Source organism: Pyrus communis, chromosome 3 (genome assembly GCF_041283825.1).
Source record: "Pyrus communis isolate YQ-2024b chromosome 3, ASM4128382v1, whole genome shotgun sequence".
Taxonomy (NCBI): domain Eukaryota; kingdom Viridiplantae; phylum Streptophyta; class Magnoliopsida; order Rosales; family Rosaceae; genus Pyrus; species Pyrus communis.
Window position 1 is genome coordinate 854,474 of NC_142567.1, and position 18,669 is coordinate 873,142.

An 18,669-nucleotide genomic window follows, 5' to 3' on the forward strand; every position below is an offset into this window, starting at 1 on the left:
TTTTAGTATGTTCGTTACATTGTCACACAATGTTACTAGCGTGTTTAGTAAAAGTGTTTTTGAGTTCCAAAAGCACTTCAAGTGTTTTTCTAAGATTTACTTTTATTCTTGTTAAAGATTGATTCTAAAAGTACTATCATAAAAAACGCTTGCGGTTATTTGAAAAGCACTTTCAAATGAAACTTTTGTCGTTTGGATGCATGACCTGCTCTTAAGATGGGTTCAGGAGATTGGGCCGGTGAATACCATCAGGCCTAACAACTCAAGCCTAGTTGTTCTTGTCCGTCCACACTCAACCAATGTCGGCCACCAACATTGCACCCTAACCCAATCAACTCACGGACTCACATGGCCCGTCCCTGTAACTGAAAATGAAATGGTTCTCTAGCTAGTACATTGAATATTTGAATTCAACTCGATATAACGAGTAATTTTTTGATATGAATATCACTCTAATATCATCTTGTTAATTTTACATAGACGCATTAATGGTTGATGTTTGGGCAACAATCATCTGATAATACTGTCACATCATGTTACATACGATATTGACTTGAGCTTTGGTGGTATATAAACTAAGCATCGGATCAATGTAGAAGGTGGAATAGACCTTTGGTGGATAAATCAAAACCCTAACCCTAAACCTAGAAGGAACAGAGTTATGGCCATCCATTTGCAGATGAGGAATAAGAGGGAGCAAATGATAACACGTAGAGACCAAGAAACAACAAAACTCTGCTCTCTGCCAACAACCCAATTTTATTCTTTCATTCCCAAACGTTATCTTTCAAATGCAAACAAACAAAGAGCAGTCCAACTGCTATTGACAGAAACAAGAAAGGAAAAAAAAAAAAAAAAAAAACCCTAATCCTGACAATTACTTGTTACCTTTCGATCGAGTTATCTTTCAATCCTTTGGGTAGGGGATGGAGATGTTGAGGATTTTCTAATCTTTGAGGATTTTGATTGCTCTTGGATGAATCAACTGTACATCAAGTGGGTGACTGATTGTACCAATTATTACTAATCAAACGGTTGTGGCAAATCATTTGCTTCTCAAACAGCAGTAGGTCGAGTGTTCCTTGTAGGCTTAAGCCTGCACTCAACCGTTTTAAACAATCAATCACGTTAATGTCATGTTTAATTTAATTATAAGCTCTCGCTATTAGGCTTGGCAAGCATTTGGTTAATCATATTTTTGCAATTACATAAATCTACTAGCTATATGAACTAAAAATTCTTGAGGAAAATATTTCACATGGGAACCAAATATCTTTTGTGCATAGTGCTTTAGCAAGCACTCATGTACTAAGATGAATTACATATAATTATACCTGGCACTTATTTCATAAATTACAAGGTAAAGTTGAGCAATGCCTCTTGAATTTAGAGCCACATACTAAATTCACATAATCTTTTTTTTGTTTAAAAAAACAAATTACTATTATTAAGGGAGAGGGAAGTTGCGAAACTTTATAATAATTTAGGAGGGCAGAGAATTTCGAATCCAATATGCATGTATGTAAACTCAACACCTTATCCATTAGGATATTTAACTACATGCACACAAAATCTCTTAAGGATGTTGCTATCCACACACTATTTTTACTTCTCACACATCCTCTTAATTTCCGACCATCGGATTAAATGAATTGAAGAAGTTCAAAAGACATAAATTAACAAAGGGTGTATGAGTAATACAATCCTCTCACTTCGAGTACAACCACTTTAAGTACGAGCAAAGAGACAAATATTTCTAGCAATAGTGAATAAGGATCTATCCCATACTCTAATAATAACATCAGCTAAAAAATTCGCCCCTAGCCAAAAACCTAAGCCCAAGATATAAAAGAAAAAGATAATGCAAGTAATCTGGTGTCCTGAATAATAGTCTTCAATCGCGAAGGCGGTATGCATTTGTTAAAACGGATGTATCAGCTTATAATATCAAATAAATTAGAGCAATGTCATGTAAACCAAATTTTAAAACAAAATTGTAAACCAAATGATATTTAAGCAATAAGAAAATAAGCCCGTCAACTAACACTTAAATAATAATTCAATCATCAACAACAACATTATTTGTGTCACATCCTGCCCTGGGCCCCCACCACATCCCAGGCTCAACTTCACGGTAGCACAATATTGTTTGCTTTGGGCCCTGACCATGCCATCACGGTTTTGTTTATGGGAACTCACACGAGAACTTCCTAGTAGGTCACCCATCATGGGATTGCTCTCGCGCGAACTCACTTAACTTCGAAGTTCCAATGGAACCCGAAACCAGTGAGCTCCCAAAAAGCCTCGTGCTAGGTAGAAATGAGAATATACATATAAGGCTTACATGATCCACTCCCTGTGCGATGTGGGATGTAACAATTTGGTTTATTAGAATTGGTTGAAAATTTAAGTAATGCTAGGGAGACTAAATTTGTTTGTTGTAAACTAAATGATATGAAAGTTGATGATTAGATTTGTACTTGAGCATTGATAAACGTATTCGTTTTTATTGATGACACATCATTTAGTTTGTAAATTTTGTTTATAAAATTAGTCTCTGTAACATTACCCTTAAAATTTTAATTTATGTAACATTATCTAATTAATTAATTTTCTCATAAAATGAAGGGTTGTTTCATCAATTTCGAAGGACGAAAATAACAAAATTTGACTGTTAAAGTCAAATAACAAAAATGCAGCAAATGAAGATTAAAAAAAAGAAGAAAAGAGTAAAGGCAACAAATAAAATAAAAAAACCTTTGGAGAAAGGGCAATCCAGTAAATTCACGAATGGTGCGAGCATCGGATGGAACTCCCACGCCCAGTCCTCCCTCTACAAACAAGAGAACCCGTGACGCCGTCTCCTCCCAGCTCTCCTAAAACCTTATCTCGCTCCCCCGACGCAGTCCCACAGTCCCTTCCACAAAACCCATATCCCGAAAACTACTCTCTCTCTCTCCAGAGAGTGCAGCAAAATCCTTCAATTAACACCTCACAGCAAGCAGCCTCCAATGGAGTCCAAGCTTTTTGCTTCAGAGGAGGCGCAGCACCTCTCAAACGCACCAGGTTCTTCATTTCTTTCTTCTCAGCACTCTGATATCGATGATTCATCGAAAACCCATGTTTCCAAAATTGATAATGACGAGAAATTTAGCGGGGTTGGTGGCGGTAGTGACGGTGGTGGGTCCGAGACGGAGGAGGGGTTTGTAAGCGGGGAGGAGGAGGATTTTGATTCCGAGAGGGCGTTTGTGAGAGGCGGAGATACCGTGGTGGTTGGAGGGGTGCAAGAGGATTCCGGTGTGAAGTTTGTTAACCCGTCGGAATTTTTCTATCCGACGAGTTCGAGTAGTCTGCGGCCGATTGCCAAGGTATCGATGGATGATGACGACGGCGAGGAGGATGCGGGGGAGGAAGTGTTTATGGATTCGAAGAGTTTAGAGGGTGGGGGTCCTAAAGGTGTCGTTTTGGGGGATAGTGGGTTGGGGAAGAGTGAAAATTTGGGTGAAATGGTCAACGAAAATGGTGTTAGTGGTGGTGAAGAAGATACGGTAATTGAGAATTCGAAATTGGTTGAGGGTTTGGGCTCGGTGGTGGAGAAGCCGGTGGAGGGGGCTGAAGTAGATGATAAGAAGGCTGTAGAGCAGCCTAAGGAGGAGCATGTTTTCAATGGCGAAATGGAAGTTGTGAGAGAGAGTAAAGAAAATGGTGTGGTGGTGGATGGGCCAGCTGATGAGAAGTTGGTTGAGGTTGAAGAGAACGGAGTGGAGATTACAAGTGGAGGTGACTCAGTTGTGCAGGATATACATGCCAATTTGTCGCAGACAGGAGCAGCTGTTGTCGTTGGTGATGTAGAGATGATTGAGGAATCTGAAATAAAAGGCTTGGAGGTTGATGAAGGTGTGAGTTTGGATAATGGTTTTGATCAAATTAGCTGTGAGACCGAAGAACCAAATGACTCGGATTCTGAGCGTGACAGAGCGGTTGTTCCCAAGTCTGGGAATGTAGAACATGATGGAGAGAAAGCTGCTATTGTTGCTGGTGCGGATGAAGTTGATCTTGAGAAGAGGCCAGAAAGGAAGGATGAACTGAAATCTAATTTCGAAACCAGAGAGAAATGGCTGGCGACGGAATCGGGTGCTGATGTGATGTCAGATGACAAACCATCGGTAGGGGATGGAGCTGAAACGGAAACTGTGAACTTATCAGAACATGAACCGCAGATTGAGGCAAAACCGGAGAACGGTGACTTGAATGTACATGATGAAGTGCATGAATTGGAAGCGGCTGTCCGTGGAAAATATGTGGCACCTGAATTTCTGGATTCAAGTTCTGATAGCCACGAAGTAAAGCTGGTTGAGGAAGTTGAGGAGAAGCATATCCCAGATGAAATTGGCATTGAATCTGTGGATGCAAATTCCATTTCAAACAGAGAGATAAGAGTTGAAACTGACGATGACGGTGATAATGATCTTCAGGATGATGAAGGTGAGAATGAAGGTTCAGTTACAGATGCGAACAATGAAGGAATGATTTTTGGAAGCTCTGAGGCGGCTAAACAGTTTTTGGAAGAGTTGGAGCGAGGATCCCGTGGTGGTTCTTACTCAGGTGCTGACAGTTATCATGATCATTCACAGAGAATTGATGGCCAGGTTGCCACGGATTCAGATGAAGAAGTGGACACTGATGAGGAAGGGGGCGGAAAAGAGTTATTTGATTCTGATGCACTGGCAGCTCTTCTGAAAGCCGCAACAGGTGCCTCCTCAGATGGTGGCAATGTTACCTTTACCACCCCAGATGGCTCCAGGCTTTTCTCTGTTGAGCGTCCTGCTGGGTTGGGATCCTCAGTCCGGTCGTTGAAACCTGCTTCCCGACCAAACAACTCAAACCTTTTTTCATCTTCCAATGTCACAGTTGGGGGCAGTTCTGAGAACTTGAGTGAAGAAGAGAAAGCGAAGCTCGAAAAGTTTCAGCAAATAAGGGTTAAGTTCTTGAGGCTTGTGCAGAGATTAGGTGTTTCTACAGAAGAGTCAGTACCAAGGCAGATTCTATACCGCCTAGCTCTTGTTTCAGGGAGGCAAAACAGTCAAGAATTTAGCCTCGAAGCTGCAAAGATGACCGCTCTTCAGCTTGAAGCAGAGGAGAAGGATGATTTGGACTTCTCCTTGAACATACTGGTTCTTGGGAAGACAGGTGTTGGGAAAAGTGCCACTATAAATTCGATTTTTGGTGCAGAAGTGACCCCAATTAATGCTTTTGGACCTGGAACAACTACTGTGAAAGAAATTGTTGGAGTGGTGGATGGAGTCAAGATTAAGGTTTTTGATACACCGGGTCTGAAATCTGCTGCAATGGAACAGGGCATCAATCGCAAAATCTTATCTTCTGTGCAGAGGCGCATGAAAAAGTCCCCCCCAGATATTGTCCTCTATGTGGATAGGATGGACTCCCGAAGTAGGGATCTAAGTGATGTGCCATTGTTAAGATCAATCACTAATGCCCTTGGTCCTTCAATTTGGCGAAGCACCATAGTGACTCTGACTCACAGCTCTTCTGCTCCTCCTGATGGACCATCAGGTTCCCCTCTGAATTATGAGATGTTTCGTAATCAGCGGGAGCAAATCATGCAGCAGACCATTGGACAAGCTGTTGGTGATCTAAGGTTTATGAATCCAAGTATGATGAGTCCAATATCTCTTGTAGAGAACCACCCGTCTTGTCGGAAGAGAGATAATCAGAAAGTTCTCCCTAATGGTGTAGCTTGGAGATCCCATCTATTGCTCTTATGCTACTCTATGAAGATCTTGTCTGATGCGTCTAATCTCTCCAAACCTCCGGAATCATTTGATCACCGTAAGCTCTTTGGTCTGCGTTCCCGTTCGGCTCCTCTTCCATACTTGTTGTCTTGGCTGTTGCAATCTCGTCCGCACCCAAAACTTGCTACCGATCAAGGTGGTGAGAATGCTGATTCAGACATTGACTTGGCTGACTTGTCTGATTCTGATCAAGAGGAAGAGGAGGATGAGTATGATCAGCTTCCGTCATTTAAGCCTCTCAAGAAGGCTCAGATTGCTAAGCTTAGCAGAGAGCAAAGGAAGGCGTACGCTGAGGAGTACGATTATAGGGTTAAGCTCCTCCAGAAGAAGATGTGGAAAGAGGAGTTGAGAAGGATGAAAGAAATGAAGAAGAAGGGCAAGGTCAGTGAAGAGGAGTATGGTTATTTGGGTGAAGAAGATCCAGAAAACGGTGCTTCAGCAGCCGTGCCAGTTGCATTACCTGATATGGTTTTGCCGCCTTCTTTTGATGGTGAAAATCCAGCTTACAGGTACCGGTTCTTGGAGCCGACTTCTCAGTTCACGGCAAGGCCAGTGTTGGACTCCCAAGGCTGGGACCATGACTGTGGGTATGATGGTGTCAACCTTGAACATAGTCTGGCCATTGCTAATTCTTATCCGGCAGCTGTTGCTGTTCAGCTTACAAAGGATAAGAAAGAGTTCAATATTCATTTAGATTCCTCGGTTGGTGCTAAGCACGGGGAGAAGTGGTCGAGTATGCTAGGGTTTGACATTCAGAACATGGGAAAGCAACTTGCATACATTGTCCGAGGAGACACCAAAGTCAAAACTTCCAAGAGGTTCAAGAATGCTGCCGGAGTATCAGTGACATTCTTGGGTGAAAATGTGTCCACTGGATTCAAACTTGAACAGGAGTATGCGGTTGGCAAGCGCCTGCTATTGGTGGGTACTACTGGTACTGTCCGATCTCAGGGCGACTCAGCATATGGAGCAAATTTGGAGGTGCGGCTGAGGGAAGCAGATTTTCCGATCGGCCAGGATCAATCCTCATTGGGTCTGTCTCTAGTGCGGTGGAGGGGCGACTTGGCCCTGGGGGCAAATCTCCAGTCCCAGTTTTCCCTCGGGCGCAACTACAAGATGGCTGTTCGTGCAGGGTTGAACAACAAGCGCAGCGGACAGATCTCGATCAGAACAAGCAGCTCCGAACAACTCCAACTCGCGCTCATTGCTGTGATTCCGGTTGTCAAGGCTATCTACAACAGCATCTGGCCCAGAGCCAGTGAGAACTACTCCATCGACTAAGATACGTTCTATTCATTTTGTCATCTGTTTCCATTCTGTTATATTTACGGCGTCGATGTTTTGATATTTTGTCGAATAAAGTTGAGATTGCGCGATTAGTTAGTATCGAAAACGAGATGGAACTTAGAGAGCGAGTTTATTCAACGAGATGGTGCTGTTAAAATCTCGGATTATATGTATTAATGATTCCTAGTTAATGACAAGTTTTGAGTTTATTCAGTTGTACTTTTTCTCTGCCATTGATGCCCTAAATCTTTGTGATAACTTTTCAACTTATATTTGCTTCCCTGACTGCTGGTGATAGAGTAATTGTAAGAGCCAGAATTCTCTGTGCAAGATATCCGTTCTTTAAGGATCCATCGAGAAGATGACATTTCTAGTTTATACACAATTTAGAGCTTAAATTTTAGAAATTATACTCTCATATTCGTTAATCTCTTACAAGCTCTAAAGAGCAATTCTACATTAATAAATCAAACAATCGATTTATTTTAAATGTCTATTGTTCAAAGGGTGGTGCTATTCACATGCATTTTGTTAGTTTCTATTATTTTAATCTTCTTCGATTTGTTCGATTTGACAGTCGAAAATTAAGAAAGATATAAAAGGTAAAAAAAAGTATATGAATAACACTGCTATTTATTATAAAAACGTAATAGAGGCACTACTTCAACTCTTTCTTTCTCTCCTTGTTGCCTACGCAATTTTTTGGATTATAATGCAAAACGAGAGCTCCAAAACGGGCCCAAAATAAACTTCACATTCGGAAAATAAAGAAAAAGCCAAAAGACCATAAAGCCCCCAGCCCGGATCAACGGTCATCACCGCTGCGCTGCAACAGCCCCACCTTTCGTCGGAACGGCGACCACGTTCTCTGCTTCAAACACCTCGGCAATCCTCTCCGTCGGAATCAACGGCAGATACGCTGCCACGGAGTACCCTCTGTTGGCAGTGGACCCGACGGCCCGATTGTACATGTTGGACCAGTACGACACGGTTGGGACTATTATCTGAGCCACCAGTGGAAACAGCGGCAGCCGGTTTAGCGCTCGCCAAGCCGACACGGCGTACTGCTCTGCCACCGGCTCGTACTTGTAGTACACGCTCACAGTAATATTCTCAGCCGTGCTCATCAAGCCGCCTCGCTCCACCGATCTCGCCACCGATAGCGCCTGGCTCGACGCCTGCTTCACCAGAATTGGCAAGTGACGGTCCACCTCGCTCAATGACTCATCCACCTGCAAATCAAGTGACCGCGATCGAGAAACTATCAACTGTTTACACTGTAAAATCAACGGGCGGCGGAACGTAGGGTTTTAGACTGACCTTGCGATCGACGAATTTGAGGAATTGGAAGGGAAGGCCGTGTAACTTCTCGTAGACCGGGCCGATTACGGTTCGGACGGTGCCTTCCACCGTCTGAACCCCTGGTTTAAGCGGACCGGAGTTCTCCTTTGCGTACTCGTACAGGCTCGAGAAGCACACCACCACGTAAATCGCCGCCACCTGAACGAATTCCAAATACTTGAGCTTCTTCTCGTCCACTCGCACCTACAAATCAAGATCCGAAAGGGAAAAATTAGAAACTTTCCGTCACTTTCTCGGCAACCAAACAGAAAGTTTCCAAATCAAAATCAACAGAGCATTTTCATAAATTCAAAAAAAAAAAAAAAAAAAAAAAAAGCTTTTCTGTCACTTTCTTGGCAACCAAACATAACACTATCAAAACCAACAGTTTCATAATTCCGAAAAGAAAAATAATCGAATTTCTATCACTTTCTCGGCAATTAAGAGAGAGTTTACCGTTTGTGTAGACTGCGATGCTTCAGAATCTGCCATGTTTGCTCTGCTTTCAAAACCTTCGATGCCTTTCGACTCTCGAAATAAAACGGAGAAGATGAAACGAAGCGTTGCGACTCATTCAAATTTATAGGGATTCCAACGAGGGCGACAATCTCCAAAAATCAACGGCTGGAATCAGATGTTCCGCACCACGTGGCGTCTCGGAAACGGTGGATGTGCTCAAATGCGAAATTTTTTAATTATGACAGAAATATGAATGGATGGCCCATCAAATATACCACCTTCTCTGACGGTTAATCTGAAAAATCTTTCCTTCTTGGTTCGTAGTGGTGGTAGGAATAATTCGACGGGTGCGAAGAAGCGCTGGGGAAGCATGGGGACGTCTTACGCGACGACGACACGTGGACCTCTAACGATGACACTACGACGGTTACGTGTCGGCTTGCGGCGAGAGGAGGAGGATATATTCTCTGCATGGGCGCGGCACGGCGGCCGAGGTGTCTGTTTGGTTGCACTCAATTAGTAATCGTCTACGACGACGCTTGTCATACGGCGGTGCACTGCGCTGACCGTCCAATGAAAATTTTTTTTTGGATAATGTTTTCAGAATTATTATTAATATTTTAAAAATCTCATTTTATATTTTAAATTTTTTATATTAAAAAAATATATATAATTAGATTTTTGGAGTACAATAACACTTCTCCATGTTATTGTTGAAAAATAAACCACCCATTTTACAGCTGTCAAAAAAGTGGTTAAAAGGAAAATTTGACATTTTCATCCAATTAACGCAAAGTAAAAAGATCGGAGCTTGTGACAATGGATGCTGATAACCAAAGAAATTCTCCGGCCGGCAAGTGTTCGGCGATTCGTCGGACATCAAGGACTTGGAACGGGGCGATGGATCCGATTCCGAACCGACCAATTCAACTCCTTCTCTCCTTATTGCCAGGTGATCTTTCTGTACCTCAACGTATCTTCAACTCTACTCCTCTCCTCCTTATCAGATGATCTTTCTCTAGGTTGAGGACTGCAAGATGAGAAAATTCAACAACTATTTTCTATAATTCAATCAATATATCATGAGAAGAAGAAAGAAAAAAAAAAAAGTAAAAATCACGTTCATAAATTCACAAAAGCACGCAAAATATGAAGAAAGTTGAGATTACATCCACTGTAAAACTAACTGGCAATATGAGAGTAGCCTAACTTAATTTCCACTATAAAACTAACTGGCAATATAGGAGTAACCTAACTTAATTACTTTTGAGCTTATGCAATGTTCTTCTTCTATCAATGTGAGATTCATTCTCAACACGCTCTCTCACGTGTGGTCAATTTTTGAGTCAAACACGTAGATAACACAAATAGGGCGATGTAGAGCACATTGCCCCTTGGACTTTACATGTGGGATAACTTGCTCTGACATTGTGAAGAAGGTTAAGCTTCTAGCATAAAACCAATTCGTAATATGAGAAATATCCCTACTCATAAACCATGCAAAGTTTATTTTTCTCATCGATATGAGATTCATTCGCAACAAATATAAGATAATCTAGAAAATACTTACACGTAGAGTTTCACAAGAGTCTTTTTCAAGGAGATCTCGTAAGCTTCACTCTCCCAGTATTTACGGGTTATCTCAGCTACCTTTTTCCCATTTTGATAGAAATGAAACGTTGGCTACAAAAGGTATATAAATCGTATATTAGAAACAAATTAAGGATAAAGATATGAACAACTAAATCGTGGAGCTAAGCTAAGAACATTCTTAGCTCCAAACAAAATTTAAAGGGTCAAATAATTTACCGTACGGGGAATATTAAGATTTTCCAGTATGCTTTTGTAGTTGTCTTCCTACATGTAGAGACTAAACAATGTTAGGTTAATTAACTAAATGATCAGGCATAATAAGATATCATATTTATTCTTTAAGCAGGCTCACATATGCAGATGGCAATTAAGGCTGGTACATGACCTAGCTAACGAACACATTTTAACTTATAACAATCAAATTATAATACAACCGATCGGCAATATGGGGAATATTTCAACTACTTATAAGCTTATGTAAGGGCTATCTTTTCATCAATATAAGTTTCATTTTCAACCGTCGTTGCTACTGGGAACATTCAAAAATCAATCAAATACAACACTAATATTAGTCTTATATAGTTCCAGGAATCAAATTTTCATTATCTAATTTGAGGTTTTGAAGTTAGAGTGGAATTATTTTCCTTTTGATAGAATTAAAAGAGGATTAGACATGAAAAAAATATTTCTCCCTTCTAAATCCTCCCATTTTGGAGAGGATTGGCACCATTAACTTTTCTTCTAAAGTCTCCAAGTTAGCCACAAAATTTCATTTCTTTTTTCAAACGTACCTTTTAAAATAGTGTCTTATCCATTCCAATATAATCCTCCATACCAAAAACGAAGCTTTTTGGGAATGGGAAGAGCTTTCTGAGAGGAAAGTAAAAGCAAATACGAGGGGAGAGGCTTCAAGGTTCTAAAGCAGATTTATCAAAGGGTGGTGCTATCCACTTATCATTTTTTACCTCTCATACACCTTCTTAATTTTCAGCCGTCCGATTGAATGAATTAAAGAAGATCAAAGGACAATAATTAACAAGAGATATGTGGCAGGTAAAAATGAGGGTATGGATGGCTCCACCCTTATCAAACATGTGGTAAACTATTTTTTCCATTCTCAGACCTATATGAAACAAACAAGAGCCTATTTAAATTGTTACATTCGTCATTTTAAACTGTAAATTACTTTCAGTTTAAATACTAAACAACCCCTAAGTTGTTTTGACCTATTTCTTAATTCTTAAGTTTGGATTAAAAAACTTAGCAGAAACTCAATAGCTTCCCGAAGGTAAAAAAAAAAAAAGGATAATAGAAAACAGGATTACAGTGGCACACCTCAGGATCAAGGAGGAACTCATATGCTATTACATGTGGGAAGGGCTCACACATTTCCATAAACATATCAGAAGTGACATGAGACACTGCACAAGAAGAGTACATGCATGTCAAACACTGAGTTGGAAAAGGATCAGTTTAGTTTAGGGCGACGATAATCACACACATTAGTTCTCTTCCTACATACTTCTCTTTATTTACGGTGTCAGATTGAACAAATCAAATGGAAACAACACAAATGATTAAGAGGGTTGCGTAGGGGAAGAAACAAAGTATGTGATTATCGTCTCCCGATTATCACAAAGAGAAGCAGCTAGCTTGATTAAACAAAGTAAATTCATTTGAACTTACTGGCCTCGTAATAGGTCGTGAATAATATAATTGCCGGCAAAGATTGTTCTGTTCCAATGAATTAAAAGAACAAATAAAACAAACTGCATGAAATCTTATGTTTTCTTATATTAAACGTACACAATTTCATCTAAAAAAAAAAACCTTCAAGCAAACATTTAATTAAAAAAAAAAAAAAAAAAAAAAAAAAAAACTATAAAACACTACCTTGAATTTTTTTAACTGCGCTGACATACTGATCGTAATGGTTGTGGAGCAAAATGAGAGGAATGTCTGAGTAACCTGAAAATAAGAAAATCGTGAAAAGAGTTAAGTCAGCGGTGGCAAGGCAACAACAAGGGCAGAAAAGTTGTGGAAGGAGTTTTGAAGAGAGTTAAGTCACCGACCCTTGTAGTTGATAGACCAGCGGCTATAGGACCCAATAATAATTTCCTTTTTTGAGCTGGAATCAAGGGTACAGAAGGGTCTTGAAGAGGAAGGAATTGCCGGTGGGGGTGGTCGTGGTGGCAAAGATGGTGTGATTGGGACTGAAACTGTTAGGGTTTTGATGAAACTAAGAGGGTGCTTATGGTTACGGTGATGAAGAAGAGCTGCGCAGGGATTTAGGGGATTGCCAAGTAACTGTCGTACTAAAACCCTAGAATTCCTAGCCATTCTCTTCTCTCTAGCAATTCGCTTCCAAATTCCTCGCTTTATTCACCAAAATTCGGGTTTTATAAGGAAGTATAGGTATAGTTTACGTTTTATTGACCAAAATACCCAAAAATAAAAATATCTAAAATTCGGCTTTACTGACCAAAATACCCAAATTCTAAACCCTAGCTAAACCCTAGATAATCCAATAACGAAACCTATATATGTGTGTGCGCCTTCGCACTAAACTTGTCAAAATTAACGTACTCGTTCTCATAAAATCATTCCAGAAGAAATCCCGAGGAGGATCCTCTTCACCCAAGAATGAGGAATTCAAGGGTTTTGGGGCGACAATTGCTTGGAATGGGCAATTGTAAATCTACCCAAACCCTAAGTCTAACTTCAATAGCAGCTGAACTGTCTTCACCACCACCAAACCTTGATTTTCTGCAACACAGAAGTCGCATCAAGGGCTTTTCCTCCGCTTCAGGCACGTAACCGGGCCTCTTTCTCTTCAAGGGCTTTTCTTCTTGCCTTGCCAACGCCTTAATTTTTTTTTATCAAATTTTTGTTTTCAAGCCCCTCAATCTCAGACGTTGAATGTATTGTAGAATATCCTGACTGGAAGTGGAACAAATTTTGGTCCATGCACGTTCCATGGGAAGACCGGCACCTCTTCGTAGGTACTCCTTCTCCCCTTTACTTTCTGTTTCCGATGTTACTAACTTTGATGTAACTACAAAGATTCAATTTTTCAGTTCCCCCAGAAATTTGTTTGTATAAAAAGGATGAGTATGATTTGGAGCTTAAAAGAGTTCAAGGTAATATCCCTTACTTCTTTGAGATTATATATATACACACACACGGGGTAAAGTATTGTGCCCTGGCCGGCATTCTATTAGTATACCTGATGTGGCATGGTCTGCGTTTTGTCTATTTTGATATGTATTTTTGGTGAAACTTACTTTAACCCTAAATTCATTTGAAATTTGTTTGAATTCATTTGTATTGTTTTGAGAAAAAATTGAGTATAATGCAGTTTTACTTATGTGTTTCTTTAATTCATTGGTATATAGATAAATCTTTATCAGCAATCTTCTGCTTCTATGAATATGACGCTCAGACACATGGTAAGTTCTTATGAATTTACTCTTAACAACCAAGTCATTTGCTACCAAGTTTTCTTTTTCAACTCATGCTTGATTTACACTTCTCCTGCAGACTACTTTTTCACACATTCAGTCATCAGTAGGTGGGCTAAGGAATTCCCACATGTAGCATTGTATCAAATTATCATTGATCATAGGGTATGGCTTTAGAAGATGATCTTCGGTTCACTTTGATCAAATTATTTGTCAATCATTTTAATTCTTCATAATCATGATATGATTTCTTATTTTGCCTCAAGATAAGTTGACTTAAGGTTTGTTTATTCTCTCTGCAGTACGTAGAAGACCTTAATAATGTAATGAAAGAGTATAATATCAACTGTACGGTAAATGATCTGTTCTTACTTCGTGTAATTTGTACCATGTTTTTAACCTTTGTTTTGAAAATAAAATTCACTAATTCGGTTTATAATTTGTTCAATATCCTAATTAACAATCGTGTAAACATGATCATGTTATACATTACATAGTTTGGGAATTGGACTAAGCAATTTGGTCCCTTAATATATTATGGCTTTTCTTTTGTCTTAAGTAGAAAGTAAAGTTAATGGGTCATTTACATAAAACCTCACAAATATAAGGTCGATTTTAAATTGGCATATGATGTTTGAAGATCCTACAAATACATACTCAAAACTCACTGAAATTTTATCCTTTTATATTTGATTGCATCCTTTAATCATACCGTTTATAAATTTTTAGGGTCTTCAAAGATCTGCTCCCAACTTAAAATCAACCTTATAGTTGGGAGATTTTATGCAGCAGACACAAAATAATTTACTTTGTTAATGTGTGTATTTCTTTTCCAGCCAACGTTTCGTTTCTTTCAAAATGGGAAAAAGGTACATGATGTAGCAGGTGGATCTACCGTACTACTGGAAAAGACTCTTAAAAAAATCTATGGGTAATCATTTTCTTGGTTTACTTAATTTACATTTGTGCGCTTTGACGTAGTTCTGATCAAGTTTACACAACTCATTTACATAACAAAAACACAACGTAAATTCTTGATTTTTTTTTCGTACCATGCATGCGGGTATTGTGTGGACATGATAAGGATTAAGGAACCATTATGTTAATTGGTTGTTTATGTGTCCGTGCTCTAACTTGTCAGTCACCCGTTCATACCCGTTAAGAAAAATAATAGTTACTAAAGGTTAAATTACAGGTTGTTTAACCTTTTGTAACTTGTAGTTCAATCTTTAATAACTATTTTCTATCTTCATTAGAGGTTAAATTACATAAAATAGTTACTAAAGGTTCTTGTTGAATCTTTCATCTAGGGGGGAGGAAAAGAGTAGAACTCAAGGGTTTGACACGCAAGTAAAGAAAGATAGGAATGGGGAAGAAGTTTATTCAGTATTTGAAGTGGAAGCAGCGGCAGGTGACAATTCTGATACAAGTTACGAATTGAAATACTATTCCAAATGCCCTTGCGATTTGTGCCATGGCATGAGGCGCCTGCGACAATGGTTGTCACAACAGAGTGAAACTCAGATTGCAAAGGATGAGAAATGAAGTGGATGGTCATTTTCGTTCATTTCTACACTTTCATTCGTCTTGGATGTGGAAAGCATTTGAGCACATGATTGTTAGTTTGCACAAGATATTGCTGCAAACGGTAATCCACGTACATAATTAGAAGAGAGAACAAGGCCGGTTTGGCTTGAGGTGCAGGCCAGCTGATCCACTCCTCGACTCTAATAATATTTTGAAGGCTTATAGTTGATGCATGCTTCTGAAAATCTTGATCAGCGTCCTCTAAATGGTTTGTATCATCAAAGGATGCTATTATTTATGGATCAATTTCATTATTATTTTAGTTGGTATTTTTTGTATTTGGTCTCAGCTGTTAAAACAGGGCAAATGCAACATTGCACAAATAAAAAAGAAAAAAAAATTGCACTGTGAATACAGATCTTCATACCCCATGGCTTGAAGATACCAAAGCAACACTTAATCTAACTAAATTTTTATTTCATACGTATAAAAAATTTGACAACACAGATGAAAAATAAAACATATTCGAAATCACAGGGAGAAATAGAAAAATAATAAGCTAGAAGATCAATAAGGTGACACAGCTTTTATCCCTTCCCTGAAGTAAAGTTTTCCACCGGCTTCCACAGCTTCCAGAAACCCCCCATGCTTCTAAGTGTAGTTTTGTCCCAAAATCTCGTCTTCCCATCCAAGCATACCTGCAAAATCTTGTAGTAAGGATATATTTGATAAAGAATGTAACTCTCTAAAAAATTTTTTCTCGTTTTCAGCAATACCTTCACTACAGGCACAAGATTACTCAAAAAATAAGGATGAAGCTAGGAAATCAAGTAAAAATAGCGTTCACAAGATACGCAAAAGCATGCAAATGTAAAGTAATATAGAAAAGTACTTACCCGTAGAGTTTTCTATTTGACCAATAATATGTTCGAAGGGCACCCAAGGGATTTGCTTCGGATACCAAGTCGGAGGTGTGCCCTTCTGAGTTGAAACAATCAATAATTCAAACATCTTGTCTAAAAACTCAGGCCAAATCGTAGTGAGCATGACGTCAATCTCAATGGCTAATATTTGTTCAGACATTGTCATTTTCTTTGGGTTGATCGCCGATTGATATTGCACCTAGATCGAAAGAAGAAAGACATAAATTAGAATTTGACTTATACATGGGAAAATATAGTAATAACACATGAATATTAAATTTCACTTTACCTGATGAAGTGTATGTTTTATGATGTTGGCCGAGCATCCGAGGAAATCCATTGGAACATTATCGTAATCACTCATATTCTTTGGGTAAAACTGCACATCAATTTTTGACATCCATTTTTGTTGAGGATAACCAGGATAGCAAAAGCCTTTATTGTAAAAATACTTATCCAATTCCCTCGTATACATTTTGTTCGATTTGTTGTTTGAGTCTTTGGCTTCACCTAACTTGGAATAAAGCCACATACGTACTATGTTCCTAAGCACTGATGGCAAAGTCGCATGATGCAATAGTGCAACACCTATGTCTTTGGTTCGAACCAACACATATGTCACACTTTCCAGCTCCTTAGGGACACCACTAGTGAATATTTGACCGTTCAAGAGGTACATCTGTGTAAAGTCGAACATTTTGCCACAGTGCACCTTCCCCTTTTTCAGTTCTATGTCGAACGTTCCGTTGTGGCAAATAATGTCAAAGGAATCAATGTCAAGGTCAAAACTGAATCCACAAGATTCAGCATCCTTCATTTGCTCGAAAAGTTTCCTATAAAATAGTTTATAGGCAGGTGGAAGTATGTCCATAAGATTATGAAGTGGAGGGTTTTGGTGAGTTTCACTTAAAAATATTTTATAGACGTGCGGAAATATGTTCTTCAGGTACCGATCAGGAGTATTTTGGTTTACAAATTCACGAAGAGAAATTTTCGTTGGACCTGCATTGTATTGATATATAAATTTATATTGATATATGAAATATGGAAAAATAAAACAGTAAAAATATGCTAGGACATAGAAAGCCAAAACATAAATAATATGGAATAGAGGGAGAGAGAGCTACTTGAAAAAGATGAGGGCAACCACTTGTGTATTTGGCCGATGATGTGTTCAAAAGGTACCCAAGTGACTTCCTTTGGGAACCAACTTGGAGGTGTACCCTTCTGAGCCGATAGGATTAATTCAAATAGCTCGTCTAAAAACTCTGGCCAAATTGTAGTGAGCATGACATCAATTTCAATGGCTAATTTTTGTTCAGATGTGGTCCTTTGTTTTGGGTCAATCACCGACTTATATTGCGCCTAAATCAATATGAGAAAAACACAAATTAGATTTCAACGTACACATGACCAAAATATAAATAACAATACATGTATATTTAATTTTGCATTACCTGATGAAGCGCATGTTTTATGATGTTGGCCGAGCATCGGAGGAATTCCATTGGAATATTAAGATATTTACTCATATTCTCTGGGCAAAACCGCACATCAATTTTTGACATCCAATTATCTTGAGGATAATAGTAAAAGCCTTTATTTCTGAAGTAATCATCCAACTCCATTGTGTACATCCTCTCCCATTGGTCGGTTGAGTCTTTGGCTTCACCTACCTTGGAATAAACCCACATGCGTACTTGGTTCCTAAGGACTGATGGCAAGGTCGCATGATGCAATAGTGCAACACCTATGTCTTTGGTCCGAATCAACACTTTTGTCATACTTTCCAACTCCTTAGGGACACCGTCAGTGAATATTTGACTGTTTAAGGCGTGCATTTGATTGAATTCAAACTTTTTGTCATAGTGCTCCTTCCCTGTTTTTAGTTCTATGTACATCGTTCCGTTTTGCAAGATAATGTCAAAAGAATCAATGTCAAGGTCGAAACTGAGTCCATGAGATTCAGCATCCTTCATTTTCTCCAAAAGCTTCCTATAAAATATTTTATAGACATGTGGAAGTATGTCCATAAGGTTCTGAACTGGAGGGTTTTGGTGAGTTTTACTACAAAATATTTCATGGAGATGTGGAAGTAAGTTTAATTATATAGTACTGATGTGGAGGGTTGTGCTTTACAAACTCACGAAGGGAAACTTTTGTTGGACCTCCTGAAGACGACGAGGACAGCCACCTCTCTTGTAATTGCAGAAAATTCAGATTAGAAGAGTGAGAGAAGGGTTTGAAAGAGAAGGGATTGGAAGA

General features: G+C 39.2%; 4 protein-coding genes across 4 annotated transcripts; 2 read left to right on the forward strand and 2 right to left on the reverse strand.

Moving 5' to 3' along the window:
- Positions 1-2,773: 2,773 nt before the first annotated feature.
- LOC137715115 (translocase of chloroplast 159, chloroplastic-like) lies at positions 2,774-7,319 on the forward strand. Its single transcript, XM_068454342.2, has one exon. The coding sequence runs from the start codon at positions 3,012-3,014 to the stop codon at positions 7,092-7,094; it is 4,083 nt and encodes a 1,360-aa protein (XP_068310443.2). The 5' UTR covers positions 2,774-3,011; the 3' UTR covers positions 7,095-7,319.
- Positions 7,320-7,715: 396 nt separating this feature from the next.
- LOC137716485 (stress-related protein) lies at positions 7,716-9,138 on the reverse strand. The gene is made up of 3 exons (XM_068455942.2): positions 8,898-9,138; positions 8,421-8,645; positions 7,716-8,332 (listed from the first exon to the last, which is right to left on the reverse strand). Exons 1-3 carry the CDS (start codon positions 8,931-8,933, stop codon positions 7,916-7,918), a joined length of 678 nt encoding a protein of 225 aa, XP_068312043.2. The 5' UTR covers positions 8,934-9,138; the 3' UTR covers positions 7,716-7,915.
- Positions 9,139-9,640: 502 nt separating this feature from the next.
- Positions 9,641-12,833, reverse strand: LOC148697703 (uncharacterized). The gene is made up of 7 exons (XM_088690211.1): positions 12,566-12,833; positions 12,387-12,461; positions 12,180-12,227; positions 11,829-11,914; positions 10,710-10,757; positions 10,471-10,583; positions 9,641-9,930 (listed from the first exon to the last, which is right to left on the reverse strand). The coding sequence occupies exons 1-7, from the start codon at positions 12,831-12,833 to the stop codon at positions 9,843-9,845; spliced, it is 726 nt and encodes a 241-aa protein (XP_088546337.1). The 3' UTR covers positions 9,641-9,842.
- A 303-nt stretch (positions 12,834-13,136) lies between these two features.
- On the forward strand, positions 13,137-15,499 carry LOC148697704 (uncharacterized). The gene is made up of 8 exons (XM_088690184.1): positions 13,137-13,302; positions 13,424-13,495; positions 13,571-13,633; positions 13,889-13,942; positions 14,034-14,119; positions 14,257-14,307; positions 14,791-14,885; positions 15,265-15,499. Exons 1-8 carry the CDS (start codon positions 13,137-13,139, stop codon positions 15,497-15,499), a joined length of 822 nt encoding a protein of 273 aa, XP_088546310.1.
- Positions 15,500-18,669: the final 3,170 nt, after the last annotated feature.